At 36.5% G+C, this 21,847-nt stretch overlaps 1 protein-coding gene across 1 annotated transcript; it reads left to right on the forward strand.

Annotated features, from left to right (window-relative positions):
* The first annotated feature begins 251 nt into the window (after positions 1-251).
* LOC143252658 (uncharacterized) lies at positions 252-21,263 on the forward strand. Its single transcript, XM_076505141.1, has 3 exons — positions 252-436; positions 18,360-18,668; positions 19,040-21,263. Exons 1-3 carry the CDS (start codon positions 355-357, stop codon positions 19,411-19,413), a joined length of 765 nt encoding a protein of 254 aa, XP_076361256.1. The 5' UTR covers positions 252-354; the 3' UTR covers positions 19,414-21,263.
* Positions 21,264-21,847: the final 584 nt, after the last annotated feature.

Here is a 21,847-nt window from a genome sequence, read left to right on the forward strand (position 1 = left end):
ATATATATATATATATATACCATTTAGTATTTGGCTGTCACCGCAGTAACCCACTGTCACTTATTAACGTAGGATTCTATTGTTTGATGTTTTAAGCGATACGTTGAATGAAAAAAAAGTCGAAGGTAAGGTATGTGAAAGTCAATGGAAAGACAAGAGAAAATAACCATGAAATCACTAATGACATAAAAAGTCCAAGTTGGCCCTGACAACTTCCTCTCGCTTTAACCCGCCCCTCCTATCAGCTACTCAACTCGAAAACCAATCATAGCTTTCTACTTATCCAACGCACGCGAGATCTTAGAGAAGGTAGACACCTGATAAGACTCAGTAGATGTCGATGTAACATGGACTATGGCAGTTGTAAAGGTAACGTCCTATCTACTGACCATACTGACCAGCGCTTCAATTCTAGTCTTCTTCCACTTCTCTAACGGTAGGTGGTGCTTTAAAGATAAAGACATAAAATATTTGGCACCATATATATGTGTGTGTGTGTGTGTGTGTTTGTAACGGTTTAACGAATCCTTTTTTTCTTTTTGTAAAATGTGTTAGAAAATTTTGGTTATTACAATTTTTGTTTCTGTTTCTTTCTGATTTAATGTTTCTATTTTCTTGAATATGGTTACTTACTTTACTACGGACTTGTAAAAGTTTTAGAGCTAAATAAAATATTGTCTCAGTGTCAAATGTTAAAGACGACACGTGTGTTCTATAAAACCTGGTTTGTTTCGGACATTCGCGCAGCGCTGGTTACAGTCCCTATTTGTGAACTGATAGAGGGAAAATAGCTAGTGAACAGCACACACCGCTATTAACCCTCATACTATGGACCACAAACCTGCGCTCCTCAGTCAAGCATGATAAACACTACGCCACGGTCGAACTACGTAAACGCAAACTTTAGCAATGAAATTCTGAATTTGCTGGTGCTATTTGTTTAACCTATATACTTATGTAAATGAGCAACCCAAAGAACTAAACCTGATAGCCAACAGAAAGTAGTTTGTATCATAAATCATGACACTCAGTATTGAGTTTGAACTGTATTAAATATCCTGATAGTATCGTGACGTCGTTTAAGAGAAAATATTTAGTTTAATATCTGAATATTAAGTTCAGAAGATATAACTGAAAAAGAAAACATCATTCAATGATATAAATTAGAAGTAAAGATTTAAGGATTAATTGAACAGTGAGTATTCCAAGTGTTACAGTGTTTATACACGTGGGGTTTTCTTCTTTACACTTTGCGTCTTCCCTTGACAAACTTGTAGGTGAGAGGGTTATTAATCCTTACACTACCGCTGCTCACCCTCAGGCGTGTAAAATTATCTCGCGATTAGCAAGTGAAATGTTGCTATGAATGGTCTGTGAGGGAAGTATTCGCTGGTCATATGGTAACAACGAAAACAAAATATTCAGCTGGGTGAACCTTGATGACTTTCAAAATCCGGACCAAGCCAGAGTATCAAAGCATGGGCAAGTTTTTCTTTTCTTTTTCTTAATGAAAGTTAAAAGTATAATAGCATTACTGTTTCGTGTTTGTTTAGGATATACTTAATTGGTCGTCTGCCCGTAGTCGTCCCTAACGTTTGAAGTGATAAATTAGAGGAAAAACAGCTAGTCAACAACAAACAGCCATTCAGCTAGTATGGTTCGACTCAATAGTGGGACTTTACTGTCACTCTTTTAACACACCCATGGTCTCAAAACGCACAGAGTGCTTTTGCAACAGTGGGATGTAAGACCAAAAACATTATTAATTAATACCGATCTCTGAATAGAATACCTTTCTTACTTTGGCCTAATAAAAAGTTTTTAATTAATACCAAACGTCTATTGCTATGCTTGTCTGATGTTGGCTTAATAAAAACGTCATTAATTAATATTGGTAGTCAATTGGTAAACCTGCTTCACGTTGGCCTAATATAAACATCATTATTTAATACCTGTCGTCCACTGGCATACAGATCTGAGACGAATCGACTGTGTGAGCTTTAATTGTATACACCTCACTACAGTCAATATCTTTTTTACGTAAGCAACGAAAAATATTTTCTATGTCATAGAATTTTCTAAAAGAAAATCCAAAAGGTCTTATACAATTTTAATGAGGTTTTATGCAGTATTCGTTTGTTTGTTTGAAGGTAACCACAAAGTTCTACAATAGAGCCATCTAGTGACTACATTTTATAATCTTCTCGTGGTCCACGTATTACGAAATGTTTAGAAGTAGACATAATGAGTGGTCTCCTAAGTAAGAATACGCCTTATAAAGGTGTTTTTATCACTAACAATCACTCAGTGAAGATTAACAGGGCTTAATGATTATTTTCTGAATATTATGGTGGATTAAGTTGTTTAAATCAACTAACCAACAGAGGTAATAAATGGCTGAAGATTGAATTCACTCAGGTCTCCAATGGGTAAAAGATATGTAAACAATTCTCTTCATTTTGCTGTTGTTCAAAGTCAAAAGTAGTTTCATTTCTTGCCTTGTATTAGCAACTTTTTATTTATCATATTTTATCCTACGTTTTGGCCGCGATAATATATTGCTGTCTTCAGGGATATTTTGTTTTGGAAGTATCCGGATTGGATCCTAGGTCTTCTTGGCGGAAGTCTTTGTGACTTTTCCTTTCGATCTCAGTTTTAGGCTTAGGTGATCGTAAAATCTACCACCAATGACAATATTGGTATCCGATCGCTACGACCTGATCGTAACTACTTTCACTATCATGTTTACGGATAGATAAATTTCTCAGTGCCAAGTTTATTTTTATGGAAATAATGTGAAAAACAACAACAAAAAGACACATTGGGAACATTTCAGAGGAATACTCTTTCTTTATAATGGTATAAAATTCTGAATTCACAAGAATGAGTTAACTAACGTTTTTTAAACAATAATGCGAATGACAAAGATCAGGATTCATAATATAAACATGATAAACATATGGCTAAAAACCGAATGTGTAGGTATATACACATTCGGGTTAATATCATTCCTCCTCCCTCACCTCCCATAGTGAAATTGCAGTGAGTTTCAAGGCTTATAATGGTTTCAATTCCTGTAGTGAACACAGCACAAACAGCCATTGCAAAACGCAGGCCGGACACACAAACCGCATGGTCAGGTGGTTAAAGCACTCGATTCCTAATCCGAGGGTCGTGGTTTGAATCCCCGTCACACCAAACGTGCTCGCCCTGTCAGTCGTGGAGGTTTTATAATGCAGTGGTTAATCCTACTACTCGTTGGTAAAAGAGTAGCCCAAGAGTTGGAGGTGGGTGGTGATGACTAGCTGCCTTCCCTCTAGTCTTACACTGCTAAATTACGGACGGCTAGCGCAGATAGCCCTCGTGTAGTTTTGCGCAAAATTAAAAACAAACCACATTCAACCACACGGCTCAAAATCAAACATGTGTGTACATCTAAATATGAGGAGGACATACTCGTGTCCACGGCAGTGAAAAATGAAAATAATTTAAGAAATAAATTTACCCTCAGAATTTTCAGTTATTTATTTTTTAATTTCGCACAAAGCTAATTTAAAAGTGTAAGACTAAAAGTAAGGCAATTAGTCATCCACACCCACCGCTGACTCTTGCGCTATTCTTTTGTCAATAAATAATGGAACAAACCTTCACAATATTATAACGCCCTCACGTCTGAAAGGGCGACCATGTTTAGTATGATGGGAATCGAACCTGAGACCCTCAGATTACTAGTCAAGCGCCCTGACAGGTTCGTTTTATTTTATCTTATACGTCAGTGAAACATTGCTAAATGCTAAATTGAAACAAAAAATTGCATTTATTTCATAAAGAACAGAAAAATTCTGTTGAGTGTGATAAAAGCTGAGGTAGTTCTTCTGTTGAGTGTGATAAAAGCTGAGGTAGTTCTTCTGTTGAGTGTGATAAAAGCTGAGGTAGTTCTTCTGTTGAGGGTGATAAAAACTGAGGTAGTTCTTCTGTTGAGTGTGATAAAAGCTGAGGTAGTTCTCCCCCACGAAAAAACAAACTCTTTTTACTAAGCAACCTTCTCAGACTTTAAATTTGTACTTTAACTTTTAACCCGAATGAATTTATGTACTAGGCATGTAAAATTGAGTTAGTTATTCCATGGCGAAAATATTTTATTTTGATTTATTTAAACTTTCAATCTTGTCATATTTATATCAGAAATGGTATTAATAGTGTTATCAACGTTATCCAGTTTGGAAATATGCAAAATAACTTCGTGTTGAAGCTCAAATATAATTATGTTGCTAATCGAATCAACGACTGGTTTCGAACTACATGACGTTTACTTTCACGGTGATTTAATGATTGATTGGTTACTGGTTGTTTTGAATTTCACGCAAAGATACCTGACGGGCTATGTGCGCTAGCCATCCCTAATTTAGCAATGAAGACTGGAGGAAAAGCAACTAATCGTCAGTCAACCCCCACTGCCAACTCGTGGGCTACTCTTTTAACCAACGAATAGTGGGATTGACCGTAAGTTTATAACATTCCCACTGCTGAAAGAGCGAGCATGTTTGGTGCGACGGTGATTCGAACCCGCGACCCTTAGTTTAGGAGTCGAAGTGCCCTAACCACCTAATCATGCCGGGCCTACTAAGTAATGAAATATATGTTTTTTATTAGAGGGAAGGCAGCTAGTCATCACCACTCACCGCCAACGCTTGGGCTATTCTTTACGAACGAATAATGGGATTGACTGTAACGTTATAACGTTTCCCAAGGCTGAAAAGACGAAGTTATATTGTAAGACGGGGATTCGAATCCACGACTCTCAGATTACAAGTCCACCTCTCTAACCATGTGGCCATACCAGACCGCGATTTAAGAAAACCAATTACAAAGTGTCTGATTTTTTTGTTCTTAAAAGTTAATTTGACTAATAAAAAAACAGTAAATTAGTATCTATTTATCTAATTCATTCAAGCTCTCGGCAATGCCACACAAACTGTTATTAACTTATAATGTATTATCAAAGTTCAAGGCTTTTATGTGGATATAATTTTTGACGGTACTTTAACTCTTGGCACCTAACAGAATAATTTTTATAACACACAGATTCTCATAGATGGAGTAACCAGAGAGCAGGACGAGAATTAGACTCCTCACCCTCGTCTACGCCTGAGGGGAGGGGAGGTTAATTATTATTAATATTTCTTTGGCTACTGTACACTGCTTGTACATGTTTTACGATGCAAATTCTATAAATGCTATATTTTGGGGGGTCGTTCCTCCTGTTCCCCATAGAATTGTCATTCCTATTCTTCAAATGCACTTCTCTTCCCGATTACACTATTATATTTCTTCAACAATGTATTTTCTTGTTTCACTGTACTTTATTCATATGATTGATAGCTGACTGGAAATGGAAGATATGTTATTTAAAATAATGTTTAGTAGAACTATGTTAAATATAGCTCTGTGTGAAACTAGTATTTTACTCTACTGTATTGATACTGATGTGTTTAACTGGACTATATAATTACTCTTTGAAAGCGGAGTTTAACTGAACAGTATAGATATTGTTGTTTAACGTTGCTGTTTAACTGGACTTATCGATATTGTTGTTCAAACTATGTATTTAACTATATCCGTATTGTTGTTTGAAAACTGTTTAACTGGATTGAATCTATATTCCTGTTTGAAATGGGTATTTAACTAGACCGTATCCATTTCTTTGTTTTAACTTAATATTTTGATAGACTCTATCAATATTGTTGTTTAAAATCTGTGTTTAACTGGACTGTATCTATACCATGGTTTAAAATCCCTGTTTAAGAGTATTATATCAATATTGTTGTCCAAACTTTGTATTTAAGTGGACTATATCAATATTGTTTAAAACTGGTATTTAACTGAACTGTATTTATATCATTGTTTTAAATCAATGTTTAAGTGGATTATATCAATATTGTTATCTAAACTTTGTGTTTAATTTGACCGTATCAATATTGTTGTTTGAAATCTGTGTTTAACTGGACTATGTCGATGATATTCTGTTGTTTGAAATTGGTGTTTAACATGGTTATGTTAATTTGGCCGCTTTATATCGATGTTAATCTGGACTGCGTTGGTGTGATTTCTTGTAATCTTTGTTTTACTGAATTGTGTTTATAATAGTATTTGAAATCCGTGTTTAACTAAATTGTTTTAGTGTGTTGAACAGAAATGTGCTGATAAGATTGTTCGAAGTCTACGCTTAGTTTCGTTGTGTAAGTTAATGTGATTCTTTATCTGGACTGTGTTCATCTGAGGATGTTTAAAATATAATGTTTCATTGCCTGTTCTGGTTCAATCGGTATTTGGTAGAATTTGCTTTATATGATTGATGTTTCACGACCTTAATGGAGTAGTGGGTTGCTGTCGTGGACATCTTCTAAAAGCATTTTAGTCATCGGATATTACTGATGTTAAATGTTTATATTTTATCTGACGTTTTAAAACATTAGTCTCCTTTATATATTTCATAATTATAGCATTTTTAAAGTTTTAGTTGATTATTTTGTTCATGACATAATAAATAACTTTTTATAAGCTTTAAGCCTCGATGATGTCTATTACTTAAAAGAGAAAACAGATGGCGCTCTTCTAAATACAAATACCCCAGTAAATTTAAAGGTCGTTTATGGGGGGTGAAGAGAAACAGCAGTTTCTGACCGCCCCTGGTTATTTTTCGTTCATAATGAACGAAATCATAATTTAACCAAAATTCCTACCATGACCTAAGTCCAAGGTCGTTTATGCAACATACTCCGGTAGGACAGTTGTACGTCTTTGGATTTACAACGATAAAATCAGGGGCTCGATTCCTGTCGATGGCCATAGCACATGGCCCGATGTGGCTTTGCTAAGCGAAAACACAGACACTCGCAAGTTTACGTTGTAACGGTCCCTCCTAATACAGCAGTAAGTCTATGGATTTGCAACGCCAAAATCAGGGGTTCGATTCCCCTCGGTGGACTCAACAGATAGCCTGAAGTGGCTTTGCTATAAGAAAACACACACACGTTGTAACGGTTTTCGAATATGAAACTCTTGCGAAAGAACGTGAAAACCGCGCTATTGCAGTGCTTAAGCATTTATGCATAGCGAAACATATTCCACACATCTACACTGTCAAAAGTATACTTTTTTTTTTTTTGTTTAGAACAGTCAACATTGTTTCGTCAATCATTCTTTCCCCCCTCCCTCCCCAGTTGAATTATCAACCTTTGAATCAACAAAATATTACTTACTAGAGTTGTATACAAGATTTGATGTTGTTACTTATTCCATTTAATCTTTGAAATGTTCATGATGAGGGCATTTCCCTCTGTCACGTGAAGATAGTTATGAGTCTGTCGCTATTAGGATGTCCTTATATGACCATAAAACAAGAGAAGCGTCATAGACGCACACACGCGCATGCTGGAACGCAAGTAGTCAACAATTTTTCAGCGTCGTCTTCTGCTATTGTTTGCCGAGCTTGAAGAATGACTATCGTCAAATGCCTAGGGCAAAGGGATTTATATCAGCCAATTATCTTAGGACGATATAGATGATCACAGCTCACCTTTCCTGGCAAAACTGGGGTGTACTAATTGAGACAGCAAACTGACAGCAAAAAAAACTTCTTTCGTTATCCACGATGTACTTCGGATAAACTTGAGACGTAAATATCCATAAGAAATACTTGGACTAATCCGTTTGTGTTATTAATGATGTCGAAGAAAAGGTAAAACGCGGCATTTGTTCTACATACTGATATCCTTTATTGTTATTGAATGTATTTGTAAAAAAAAAAAAAAATGCTAGTATAGGTTTTAATAGCTTGTGAGTAAGAATATTAATCGTAATTTTATTTTCATTTGTTAATACAGAAGTCATAATATGATTAATTTATATTTATATACTAAATCGAAATACAATATTTTTAAAGTGTATATTAGAAGTGTTTGTCAGTATTGCAATCCTAGAAATATACACCTATTGAGTCAGCATCTATCTGGCTATCGAAAATGGACGGCGTAATTCAATGTTTAGCGTGCCGGATTGTGAATTTGGGAGGTTCGTAGATACGGTCAAGTTGCCGTTGGTGCGTTAGAGGAGTGACAATCAGATCCCATTATTTGATTAAAGTTCTTGACAGGGTAATGACGAGTGATGTTTACCAGAGATTTCCGTCTAATTAATAAGTTCCAAATTGGAAACGGCTGGTGAAGATAGCTCTCGTGTAGGATTTTGTGTATTTTCGAAACAAACAAACAAATCTCGAGGAAATCTAACTTTAAGTGGAAATCAGTAATTACTGCGTATATAACACTGCGATGCTATGTTGCTTCGTGAAAATTTTCCCAACCAAATAATTTGTTCGACTTTTGATTTAAGTGCTGAGAAGTTTAAGTGGCACAGCGGTATATCTGCGAACTTACGACGCTAAAAACCTGGCTTCAATACCCGTAGTGGGCAGAGCATCAATAGCTCATTGTGTAGCTTTGTGTTTAATTAGAAACAATCAAACAAATTATCATTCGTATTATATTTCTTGAAATTAAAACCAATAAAGAAACTTAAGAAACAAACATCTAACGACATAAAATATAAGTGTTTGATTAACATAGGTTGACGGGCATTCTGCTTTGATTTCTATCTGATATCACTTAGTACGATTTGAACTTGAACATATTGTCTCCGGGATCCCATTGTGAGGACTCAGTGAAGTTTATATACGTATACACACACACACAGACAAATGAAACATAATTGATCGACCTTAAGTAGCAGAAGATGCGTGTTATGGCACCTGAGTAAATGTAATTTGGTTATTTATTATTCATTGTTTCGCCGGCTTAATGAGTTGAAAGTTTAAGGCAATCACTTAGCTTAACATTTCACTTAATTATACTTTGTACTTTGCTTTATGAAACAAACAAATTTGTACTGAACAACAACGTATGTGAAAAAAACAATATTTTACTTATTACCATTACAAAAACTAACCTCATACAAGGCGGCTTTGTCATAAAAGTAATATTATATATGGGATGGCTGAGAGATTGTGACTTCAAAAAGATACCTAAAACGATGAAATGCCTAAGATTTCGTGTTCAAATATATAAAGAGAATGGATGCCTTCGTTTTCTAGTCTGTATAGAAATTTTGTACATGTTATTAATGTTAGTTTTTTGAATTTCCCGCAGAGCAACGCGAGGGCTATCCCCGATAGCCATCCCTAATTTAGCAGTGTAAGACTAGAGAGAAGGCAGCTAGTCATCACCACCCACCGCCAACTCTTGGGCTACTCTTTTACCAACGAATAGTGGGATTGATTGACCGTCACACCTTAGGAAGCGTATTTGGTGATTGTTCTAGAAACGCACATATGATATAGTCATCATGCAATGAAAACATTCCAAAATTGTCGAAAAACTGTGACAAAGAAATTCAATATTAAATATTCGTCTGTTGTCATAAAGGGCTTCGTGGAACAAAGGTCGAGCATTCGGTAATTAGATTCGAACCCACGTGAGGCTGACTGAAAGTCCTAATTACTAAACTATGGCAAGCTGACAATATAATAAGACAATAGGGTGTTTTCGTTTTTCTTCTGGGCAACATCAAAAGGACGAATAATAAATATTGTCTTGACCAACGTTTCCTTAAATGGCATAAACTAAGTTGGAAAGAATTTTTTTGGGAAACAGTACGAATTAGTTAGTGTAAAATTACTTTCCATTGTCAGTCTTAAAACCTTGGAAAACATTTAGCTTGTACAAAATGAACAAAATTAGAAAGAATATCATTGGTTCTTAATAATATTCCAAATAACAACAAGGCGTAGACCGCCAGAGATGGTAGGCGCTGATCTTTTATTTTATTGGATTATCTTGTATGTGTGTGTGTGTGTGCAAAACTATTAAAATGTAAAGAAGTGATTTAAATATTCTACAAAACATGCAGAGTTAAGTTTGAAAGCTTTAGCCCTCTGCATCCTATTACCTAAAGAAACAATTAGTTTTAACTGAAATCATATTAGTTTGGAGCAAGACTCGTTTGAAATTACAGTCTTATACCTATTTCAAAACGAAATCATATTACATAGAAGAAACATAAGCCTTCGTTACACTTTTCTGGTGTTTTCATAATGATGTCTGTAATGTAGTATAAATTATCCTGGACGAGTTTGAGATTTATTATGTTATGCATTACGATTTGAAATAGCTGGAAATTTTAATTTTAATTTAAAAGTTAATTGACTGTCGGTATATATCAAATTTATTATAAATTTTATTGTTATTTGTACACTAAAATATATTTAGTAAGACTGACACACAGTTTTCTTGCTTAATACAAATATATTTTAGTATACAAGCAACAATACAATTTATAATAACGGCTATTACAAATAACAATTTATATACAAAAGTTTTACAAACTTACAAAGAATACTGAGTCTTCTATCTGATCTGAAACTGAGTATTTTATCGATGTTTCACGATGAGCGAATTAATTCGGAGTTGATATTGTTTAACTGGTTAAGTGCTAACTAGCTATCTCCCTATTCCTGGCTGGCCTCACGCCGTTTACAAACTGACGTTTCTCAGACGAAGATATCTAGCATTCAAAGTTACTTCATTGAAGATAAACGGTTTGTAATATTCAAAATGTATAAATGTTCCTGGTCAGATATCTGTAGTTTCCCAATTAATAAGCGTTTAACACAGTTACAGTTTCCGAGGTTTAGAGTATATTGGGTGTAGAAAACCAACAATATAAAAACTGTCTCTCCGTGTTGCGTTGGTTACCTTTTTTTAAACTTGAGAGGCACTTCTCTAGAAATTTCATCTAGGCAACAATACTGGATTTTACGTACACACATAGCACGTTGTTGATTCTTACACTCTAGAATCTTCTACAAAGAATAGGCGGGAATTTCACAATACACATTTAACAGCACAAGTTACACCCATTTCTAGATATATATCTAACTAAAAGAAACATCAGTATTTAAATAGATAATAGTAAATTTGTTACATGTCTAAGTCCATAAATCAAATGTATTTATTTGTATTAACATCTAAATTAGAGCAGGATGAAAAAAAAACAACGTAATTTACTTGATGAAGTAAAGGAAGGAGGCTTTTTCTTCACATATTTTGTTATAAATATTTTAAATTAAAGCATGTTTAGTAATTATAAAACAACGTTGTTATTTTACTAAACATTAAGTTTTTTGTAATACGTCTCGCTCTCTGAGTGGTGTGTCTGTAAATAAATAGATTCAATAGGAAACAACAAGAATATAACAGTGGCATACAGGGTCATCAAAAACCCATTTTAGTGGTGACATAGTTTCGATACAAAATCACAGCCATGAAACCACTTCTCTCTTTCTGTATGCTTGAAAGCATATTTGACCTTGAAGTAATCTGAGTCTCTAATTATTTTCTATGCCATCAAAGAAGTTCCGTAGAATGGTCTGTCGTCGAAAAGCTCTGTATATGATTAAGGCGGGCTGTGCCTCTGGCTTCTCGGGGAGTTTTGCTGAAGTTAGTACGTTATCATAATTTTTTATCTTTTTTTTTGGGGGGGGGTGTAATGTTTCTCTGGTGAAACTCTTAGAACACAAATATGTCCATTTCGTCGGCAACATGCAGCCGCACATGTTGTTAATTTTCACTGATAAACTCGGACCCCTCGGCAGCAGTGCCATCTCTGTGGAATTTAGAAGGTCACCTGTATCCAAAAATTCTTGAAATACTTGACATTCTGCATTCTAATTTTCTCACACAAATATTTGATGTTGCTGTAGTTACAAACAAATTAGTAGCAAGCTGTAATAATTGAAATCCGAACTAGGTTTTGAAATTCTATGTACATCATTCTTAACACTTTTAGCCTTTGTTATCCAAAAAAATTCAAGTGAATTATAAAGTTCTGTTCCATAAAATTCCAAAACATAAGTAAAACTTACAATTTATATGAAAAATATTATTTTTACCTCCATCAGAGACCCGGTATGGCCAGTTGATTAAGGCACTCGTCTCGTATCCAAGGGTCGCGGGCTCGATCTTCGTCACACTAAATATGTTCGCCCTTTCAGTCGTGGTGGCGTCATAATGTAACGGTCAATCCCACTATTCGTTGGTAAACGACTAGCCCAAAAGTTGGTGACAGATGGTGATGACTAGCTGCCTTCCCTCTAGTCTTGCACTGCTAAATTAGGGACGGCTAGCCCAGATAGTCCTCGTGTAGCCTTGCGCGAAATTCAAACCAAACCTTCATCAGTATACTGATGCACGTCTACAAAAACTCTTAGAGTAAAAAGAAAGAGCTTAGATCTGCACATAATAATATAAAAACTCCAATAACGAAGTCTATTTAAGATAACATATCTTTGCATCAATAAATCGTTCTCGTGTGTCATTAATTTTAACTGATAGATCAATAACTTTTGCTGGTATTGAGTTATGATGTACAACTAAGAGGCTTGCTAATATTTCTTATTCCATCATAAATAATATAAACTTAACCTCATGTATTGATCCAATATACTGTTTTTAATAACTGTCGATTTTATGAAGTGAATGACTGACTAACTGAACCAGCATGATTAATAAACTTTATCTGATTCAGTCTAATGATTTTGCAATAAACAGTTTTTGATTGGATTTAAATGACCTGATTAATTTTCAAGAAGTTCAAGTTAATTAGTTTAAAGTAGCAGGACTTCTTGTGATTTGTTCTGGTATAAAACTGAAAGTCAGTGTGAACTTGAATGATACTGATTTAGTGTTTTCATTCACCCACACACTTTTCTTGTGTATAAAATACTACAAACAACAACACTGGTATTCACGGTCGATTGTAATTAAAACGATTACAGCACACATGGAACAAAGGGCTACTTTATAAACATAACTGTTTATTTCAGTGACTACCTAACAAAAAAAAATCAAGATGTTTCAAGATCTATTTTTTTTAGTCTGCGGTTAACGCAGTCACGGGTTAAATATGCTTGTAAAGAAAATGTTTGTTTGGAATTTCGCACAAAGCTACTCGAGGGCTATCATTGCTAGCCCTCCCTAATTTAGCAGTGTAAGACTAGAGAGAAGGCAGCTAGTCATCACTACCCACTGCCAACTCTTGGGCTACACTTTTACCAACGAATAGTGGGACTGACCGTAACATTATAACCTCCCCCACAGCTGAAAGGGCACGTTATATATGCGCTATTATTTATTTTTAGTTATGACAGAGACTCTTTGATATCTCATCGTTAAGTTTAGTATCAAATAAGCAAGAATACTTTGGAATACTACCAACATTGAGGCTATTTCTGTAGTAAGGATTGGTTCGTTTTTTGGCATTTTTGGCAAGAGAAGTAGGCTATCTGCGCCAGACAACCCGGTAAAAAAAGTAAAAATAAAGTGAAATTATTAAAATTTGTAAAAATGAATCATGCTAAAACAAAACAAAATTCAGTTCTTGATTAACAACTTAATTGGAGTTAAAAATGCTAGTGACCTTTAAAAAACTAAACATGTCTAACATAATGCCGTCGTTGAGAGTCGTAACGGCGGCATGACAGTAAAATGTGGACTATTGTGATCTGAGTGTTACGCAGATCAAACATTGGTGAATCAATCTCAGATAAAAGAAAACGATGAGTTAAGAAACTGACCAATTTATAGTCTAGTTAGAACAACTTCTTCTTTCCAATCCTTATGGAAACAAGACGGACAAAGTGCAATAGATGGTTTTATATGGGAAAGCTTGTTATCATGTTGCTCATTTCAAGTTGACTGTCAACTGGCATGGAGCTGAGCCTTGAATATGTGGAACAGCCATAGCACTGATAGTGCTAGAACATACAGTTTTGTTTTTGAATTTCGTGCAAAGCTACTCGAGGGCTACCTGTTAGCCGTCCCTAATTTAGCAGTGTAAGACTAGAGGGAAGGCAGATAGTCATCACCACCCACCACCAATTCTTGGGCTACTCTTTTACCAACGAATAGTGGGATTGACCGTCACATTATAACGCCCCCACGGCTGGGAAGGCAAACATGTTTGGTGAGACCGGGATTCGAACCCGCGACCCTAGGATTACGAGTCGAACGCCTTAACATCTGCTTGGCCATGCCGAGCCAGAGCAGACAGACTTAGCTACAGTGTAAAAGTAGATATTCAAAACCGATTGGCCCATTTCTCTTGAATATCTACTTCTATCCAGTTCTTCTGGATACCAGGCGACGTTGGTATTCGCGGAAACAAGATGAGAACAAACGTGAAGCAGTTCCAGGGCCAAAAGAGAGCTAAGCGAGTTGGTATAAAAAATGCAGTTCGGGTACTGCATAGCTTTTATGTGATTCAGGGCAAGAGAAATGGCGTACAGTTTGGCAGGGAACACAGAAACTGTAGAGGGGATTCTGTGTGCAAACACGGAAACACAACAAACCATGGCAGAGCACACAGAGTCGCCTCATTTCAAACCACCCGTATAAGTTGGAATGGAAGGATGGTTTGAAAGATGTTCAGCAAATAAAAGATGGTACTTCCAATCGGGAGTATCCGCTTTTCTCTGATGACATAAAGTGAAGTCGCACTTGAGGATGATAATAAGTCATATTGGGATGGACTAACCAGCAGTTACAGCAGTGTCATCCAAGGACAAACTCAATTCATCCAACTGCGCCTGGATAAGAAGACCAAAAGGAACAATGGCTGATCGTCTGTTCTGAAAAAGCATAGCCTACCGAGGAAGGAAAACACAACCTCATGTAGGATGCTGTAGTAGGGTTCGAAGTTTTGAAGCATACAGTAAAGACAGTTGCAAACGGCAAAGGTATAGAGGAAGTTCACGAGTGTCAGTGTACAAACTCTGGATTGGAGAAGTGCAGAGAGTCCACGTGCAGAACTGAAGACCCTGATGACGAATGGGGTCCAACATCTTCAAGGCCGAGGTCTTAGCAGAGCCATAAACATGAGACCCATAGTCTAATTTTGATCAAATGAGAGCATTATATAGTTTTAGCATAGAACACCGATCCCCTCCTGAAGAGATGGAAGAGAGGAAATTAGAAAAAGAGAAAGGATTTCAAATGCTTTTAAATGTTATTTAATCAATAACGTATGTTTCTGGCCATGAGAGAGCAAGATCAAAATGGAGACAGAATTATACTATCCACTGACCTTCCGAATCTTGTCCAGTATGACTTTAGAACTGGCAGTAGAATAGATGCTGGTTGTGAATTTAATTCAAGATTCCTTCTGGCTTTGATGTCTTACCTGCCAACCATGTGCATGAGCCTGCTGAAAAGTGATGTGGTTTGAAAGTGTGGGATAAAATGATGTGGTTTGAAAGTGTGGGATACCTACAAAAGGTATTCCAGGCCCGTTTTTGAACCCTCCATTCCACGTGGCAAGCAGGATCCCACTACGGACGAGGATGCCGTGGGAAACGTGCCGAGGTTCAGGAAATACATTGAGCAGCTGCCTGAATGATACAATCAGTCACTGCTGCCACGCAACTGTTAATCGATGGCTTACATACGACGGCAGATCAAGTTTCGTGAGAGCTGTGTAATAGGGCCAGTTGTCTTGATCCAGCTTCCACCAGAGAGCAAGCAGGTCAGGTGGCATGGACCATGGCCAGTCTCTCTCAAAATGATAGGAAAATGGGCATTGCCCCATTGATTACTGTAAACTTTCCATGAAAAGTGAGATAATAGTTTAGAGGAGCAAACTGATAGATCAACAGCAGTAAAGGACTGACAAGGTTCATGGAAATAAGTGGTAGAACCAGTATTGAAAAGAGAAAGGTTGTGACCTGAGAGCATACTCTCTACAGAGCAACACCCTCCCATCAATATCAGCACCTTCCCAGAGGGGATTATGTTTATTATAGTCCCTCAGAATTACAATTGGAAATGACAATTGTTTAACAAGAACATCAAGGTCTGATTGATCAAAGGTCTCTTCAAGAGACAGGTAGAGAGAGAAAATAGTGATGATATGACCTGAGAAAACACAGATGGCTACTGCCTCCAAGTGTGTGTCGAGTAGCAAAGACAAGATGGGCACATGCTGATCAACCAGCAGTGCCACCCCTCCATGCATTCGTCCATCACACAACCTGTCATTTCTGTACAAAGAAAACTGCCAAAATGAGACTGTATCAGTAGGTTTTAGAAATGTTTCCTGTAAGAAAAGACAGACAGAATGGTAAGAATCAATCAGATTACAACATGAACCTCGACAGTTCCATTGTATCAAAGTGGCCATTTATACTTACGTACAGGCAAATTGGGTGGAGAGTCCTTCTGTTTTCGACCACGTCTTATTTTTTATGTTCTTTATTCGTAGAAGGTCTATTGACCTTTATGGATCCTATTTTGGGTCGATTGGGCAGGTATCTGTCGTTGGAAGAAGATTTCAGCGAATGAGGGTGTGAACAAATGATCGTTCTGCATCTCTGAGTTAGAGAAGAAGATGGACCTGAGGAAACACCCTTACCCAGAACCAAAGGAAGTGGATCCAGAGATCTGTTGGAAGGAATGGTAGGGACAGAGATGGGTGTTAACGTTGATTCATCAACTTTATTGACTATATCCGAGATGGTGTGATGGACACTAACTTTTGATTCTCGGGTTAAGAAACGTTGTGAACCGTTTTTAAACTCTGTACCTCTTTTTCTTCCACCCACCTAGGGCATGAACGAAAGTAAGATGGGTAAGAACCACTACAGTTAACACAATAAAGATCTATTTCACACTTATAGGCATCGTGGTCCTTTCCGCCACAACGAGCACACGTCAAAGAACCACGACATGATGCCTTTCAGTGGCCGAAACACTGATATTGGAAACATCTGAGAGAATTCAAAATATATGGCCGTACTTTGCAAATAAGATAACCTGCCATGATGGTAGCAGGTGGATGTGTTAATGTAAACGTCAAAATTAGGACGTTGGTCGGCATCAAAATTCCATCTAGGGTGGAGAAACCAGCGAGGATCCCTGACTCGGGGAAGTTCTTTAAATCCATGTCAACAATAACTCCTCATGTCAAATTCAAATTAACATGGGGAGTGACCTCAATGGGTACATCCCCAATGTCCTTCGAATGCAAGAGGAGTTCACTATGTTTAAGAGTGGATGTTTCTACCAATATGACACCAGAACAAAGCTTTATTAATGACTTAGGAGAGCCACCAAGTTCTTCTAGTCCCTCTGAAAAAAAGAAGGAAGACATTTACCCTAAATATTTGTCTGATAAAGAATGTAATATCAGAAAATGAGGTACAGGTGTTGAAGAACTTGCAGATTGTTGTTCAGAATCTTCAAAGCGTGGTCGTTTACGAATGGTCTGTTTTTCTCTATTTTTTGAATAGGGAGATCCATAATAATGAAAGAATGTTTCGGTGCCCACTGACCCCAACCACTTTGGAGCCGGAGCCCTACGAGGGGACGCAGTACAGTGTCAAACAAGAACACTGTAGCAATGCCAGAATTTCGTAAGTACTATACTCAAACACCAGCATCAGACACAATGTCCACAACACCAGTTGAGAAAGCCCAACACTGGTACTCGGTTGACCCTAGCCCAAGTCGATCAGCTGATTGACCCTAGAGGGCCACCACAAGGCCAACCGTCGACAGGAATTCAAGGCCAAAGTGGAGTGTTAGGGTTGAACCCCTCAACCACTAGGATCCTCTCCTCCCTTTTACAGGTTGCCACGCACGGCAAACACATGGGTGAATGTTTAGATCCCAGAGGAGGTAAAATAAAAGAACAGAACCTTCTCTGGGAGGTCTCCTCACCACGCATAGGAATTCACACCAAGGGGTAAAACTTTTATATTGATACTTACGGTGGATAGAGCACAGATATTCCATAGTGTAACCTGTAGTTCAGCTGTAAATGTAAAGGCTTAGATTTTGTAGTTTTTCTTAACAATAAACAAGTAATAAAATATAGGTGACCTCTTTCAGTTATTGCTATTTAAGTTCATTTCACTAGATGACAGGATGGTTTCCCATAAAACTCAGTATTTCCTTTTTGTGTTACAACATAAGACAATTTCAGACACAAATAAATTGCCTGATAGTTAGAACATTCTAAATTGCACAACGCGGGTTTGCATCTGTAGTGCCTAATTTACTTCTTTTCCTTCTTAACTTCACAACAATAGTAACGTTAAAATATGCTACGTTACTGGCACCACCACCGTAGATAAACATACACCCATTTCCTATGAAACATGTTTGTGTACGAATAAAAGTTAGTGTTAGCTAGAACAAATCCTTAGTAACATCAGTGTTGTATACGAATACACTTGCCTGTCTTTCTAGGAAGACGCATCACCTGCATATGTACTACTAGTCAATGCCAACTAGAACACCACAGCACCTGTAACACGAGTAGCGTTTGTTACACGCAATTCCTGGACCGAAAAGACGGCTCCAGTCCTTTGGTTCGAGGATGCATCATCACCAAGACACCCCTATTATGTGAAAATCGACGACCAGCTATAGTTAGTAACTGGCCAATCCTCATGTGCTGTTCAACAAACTTCTGTAATGAAGAAACATTACCAACATCTACAGCCTGGATTATGTCAAAACTTCCAAATACATCCATTAAAGTTTCCTCAATTCAAGGTTCAAGTTCTTCATTTTGTTTTCGTTAGTTTTTCTACATATTGATATTATTGGTATGAAACATTTAAAATTTGTCAATTACCAACATGAGGAAAATTCACCTATTTTGAAGTATCACTTTAGCATTAGTGTCTGCTCGTGCACAAAATATAATTTTAGATCTATTTTCTGAACAAAATAGCTGATTGAAACCATTTTGATTTACTAGTTTATTTAAATAGTCAAGAAGTGATAACTGTTTTTGTTGTTATTTTTCTGTTGATTTCAGAATTCTGTACTACTGTGTGTATTTACAAATATTTTATCTAAAGTTAATTTTTAATGCAGCGCCAGTTTTATTATTAATTTATTTAAATTATTTCTTACTTCAGTAAATACAACCAGATTTCTGGCATCGTCATCAGAAGATCAGAAGCTAAAGAATCGAGAACGTCAGGAAGTAGGCAATTCTATTCTTGATAGCAGCGCCACTAGTGATGCTACTCCTAACTCTAGATCTCGTGTTTTCAACCCTGTTTTTGTCGGCATGCTCACTCTAGGAATGTTTTGTGTTTACGTTATCGGTTTTGCGGGCATCTTCATTTATCGACGATATGATCAAGTTTTAGGAGATGATTTGAGGACAACTCAGTGTTTTCATTATGACAACCCCCTCCACCAGGCGACAAGGGAAGATTTACAAGAGATTCCTCTGTCAAGAGATGCTAATAGTGTGTTTGATAACAATGTTATACAAGATACGTAGCATTAAATATGAAAGTGATAAAAACACTTTAACACACACGTGCGTAAACGTCTGAGATGTTTCCTGTGATTGCTACGAAATTCCATTATAGAGCATAGTGGCAGAATATTCATATAATTAGTTTGAAACGACTCCGAACTGGAGCTGATTGTGATGATCTGTACCCTGACAGATTTTCTGTTTATAAATCACGTAAAAACATTTAAGTATATCAACAAAAGCGTGAGAGTCTTAAAATTTCTAGAAGTTCATTCAGCAATTGAAACTGTTGCTAATAAAACAGGTTTTTCAGGAAAATTCGACGAATCTATTCTTGAAAAGTTGTTGCCAGATGGCGCTACTGTGTATATGATTTACTTCATTTTGTCCATGTATGTCATTGTATGACAATATGTTCTAAAGTAATGTAAAGTGTCGGAATAGCTTCTTGTAGTTGCTGTTGCATATGGGCAAAGAGTGACAGGTATTGAAACTACCACCGAAATAAAATGCGATGTGATATACCAATTGGTATGAAATGCTCAAATTTGGTATAAAATTAACAGAATGTTTTTCTTCGCACCGCGGAAACATGAGACGGTTGCAAAAAAAAATGAGTTAATTGTCATATTTATTAAGGCAGCTAAAAGAATAAGTCAAAGTGAAGTGACATCTTAACTATGAGCTTAGTCCTAAATCAAAGATTATTTAATACTAGTCCTGACAGTTAAGTTACGGATTAACAAAATCTAAGAATATCCTTCACAAACTAGACTTAATATTGAGGAGTGTCTAACAAGCCTGACACAAAGTATATTATTTGTTTTCCCAGTGTCACAAAGCACATTGTACGGAGGTTTACGGTTCGTTTGTGAACGTTAAAGACTATGTAACCAGTAGATCAGTTATGATTTGGATATGTAGATGAAGCACGGTTCACTGTCATATTATATTTTTGTGAATGTTCTTGTAAGTTGGTTAGGGTTATTCTAACAAATTAGATCATTCTAAGCCTTGTTCTTATATACCATAATTTCTCAAAGTTTTGCATTTCCTAATTGTTAGATAATTTGATTCACAATAGGCGGGTCGCAGGTTCGAATCCTACTATTGGAAATTGGTGGCATGTGGCATTGACTAGCTACATTCCCTCTAGTCAGAAACTTGAAGTTCTAAAGGGATCATCCTGAAAAAATGAACCGGCTGTTACTCATCCGACAAGGATACGACTTTTATTCCATCAAAAATGTTTTCAAACACAATTTGGAAGTTTGGTGTTTCTGAACTGTACTTCATTAGACAATATTTCTTTGGGTTGGTTATCTAAGGCTTCTAGACAATTCTAGAAAATGTTTAATCAAATATTTTATCTACGCGTGTGCAATGACCAGCTTTCTACTCAAACCATTCCGTCTTAAAATTTCCATTTTTAAATACTACTAAATGAGTATTTTGTGCTAGTCCATTATGGTCAGAAAGCTGACGTTTTATTATATAAAACTTATCGTTGTATAAGACACACCTAGATGGCGCGCTGTTCAATCTCAAACACTTTTTATGTTGTTTTGAATTAAGCACAAAGCTACACAATGGGCTATCAGTGTTCTGCCCAACACGGGTATCGAAAGCCGGTTTTTAGCGTTGTAAGTCCGCAGACATACCGCTGAGGGGGGCATGCTTTTGTGACTGCATTTATAAAATGTCTGGTGAAGTAGATGCAACTGAATGAATATTTTGGGCTAGTCCATGTGCTTCATTACGTCAAAATTGTCATTGTACAATACATATGTAGATGGAGCACGGTTCACTGTCATATTATATTGTTGTGAATGTATGTATACTAAACTTGTGAATTAAATAAAACTAAATAAACATTTTGTGTTGATTCATGTGTTTTTATTACACACTATTTGCCGTCGTACAATGCACATCAAGATGGCTTGTATTTTGTGTTCATGATATATCTTCGTGAATGAATATTAAACTGGTAAATTTAATGCAAAAGGAAAGAAATATATGGATATTTTGTGCTAATTTTTGTGTTACATGCAAAATTGTCGTCCCACAATACACATCTGGATAAAGTGCGGTTCAAGCTCGCATCGCATCATCATTAACTAATATGATGAAATAATAAGCACTTCGTTAAAATCAAATGCACTGACATGAAGGACCAAACACGATTTAATTATAATGCGAACCTTTCGTGTTGAGATTTTTTTTCGTCTTCATGACCTGAAGACTGAAAGCGGAAAACTTTCAAAACATCATTCTTTACACTTGTGTTTCAATTACAAACAGTTGCCGTTCATTCAACTTGGTTTCATCACGAATACTCTGCCTAAAGAATCTATCAAATAATATGGTTACATTGTTCGTTCCAAATGTTAAGCACCTTCAAACCTAGACTTTCGTTTTGTTCAGTCCAAAGAAGTTGTGTAAAAAAAATACATAT

Source organism: Tachypleus tridentatus, chromosome 6 (assembly GCF_004210375.1).
Source record: "Tachypleus tridentatus isolate NWPU-2018 chromosome 6, ASM421037v1, whole genome shotgun sequence".
Taxonomy (NCBI): Eukaryota; Metazoa; Arthropoda; class Merostomata; order Xiphosura; family Limulidae; genus Tachypleus; species Tachypleus tridentatus.

What these genes read in the sequence shown, in the direction of transcription:
- LOC143252658 (XM_076505141.1), top strand. Translation starts at nt 355, where the DNA reads ATGGCAGTTGTAAAGGTAACGTCCTATCTACTGACCATACTGACCAGC. An exon ending in CTTCTTCCACTTCTCTAACG is followed by an intron (nt 437 to 18,359) that starts GTAGGTGGTGCT and finishes CTGTCTTTCTAG; the next exon opens with GAAGACGCATCACCTGCATA. An exon ending in TAAAGTTTCCTCAATTCAAG is followed by an intron (nt 18,669 to 19,039) that starts GTTCAAGTTCTT and finishes TTCTTACTTCAG; the next exon opens with TAAATACAACCAGATTTCTG.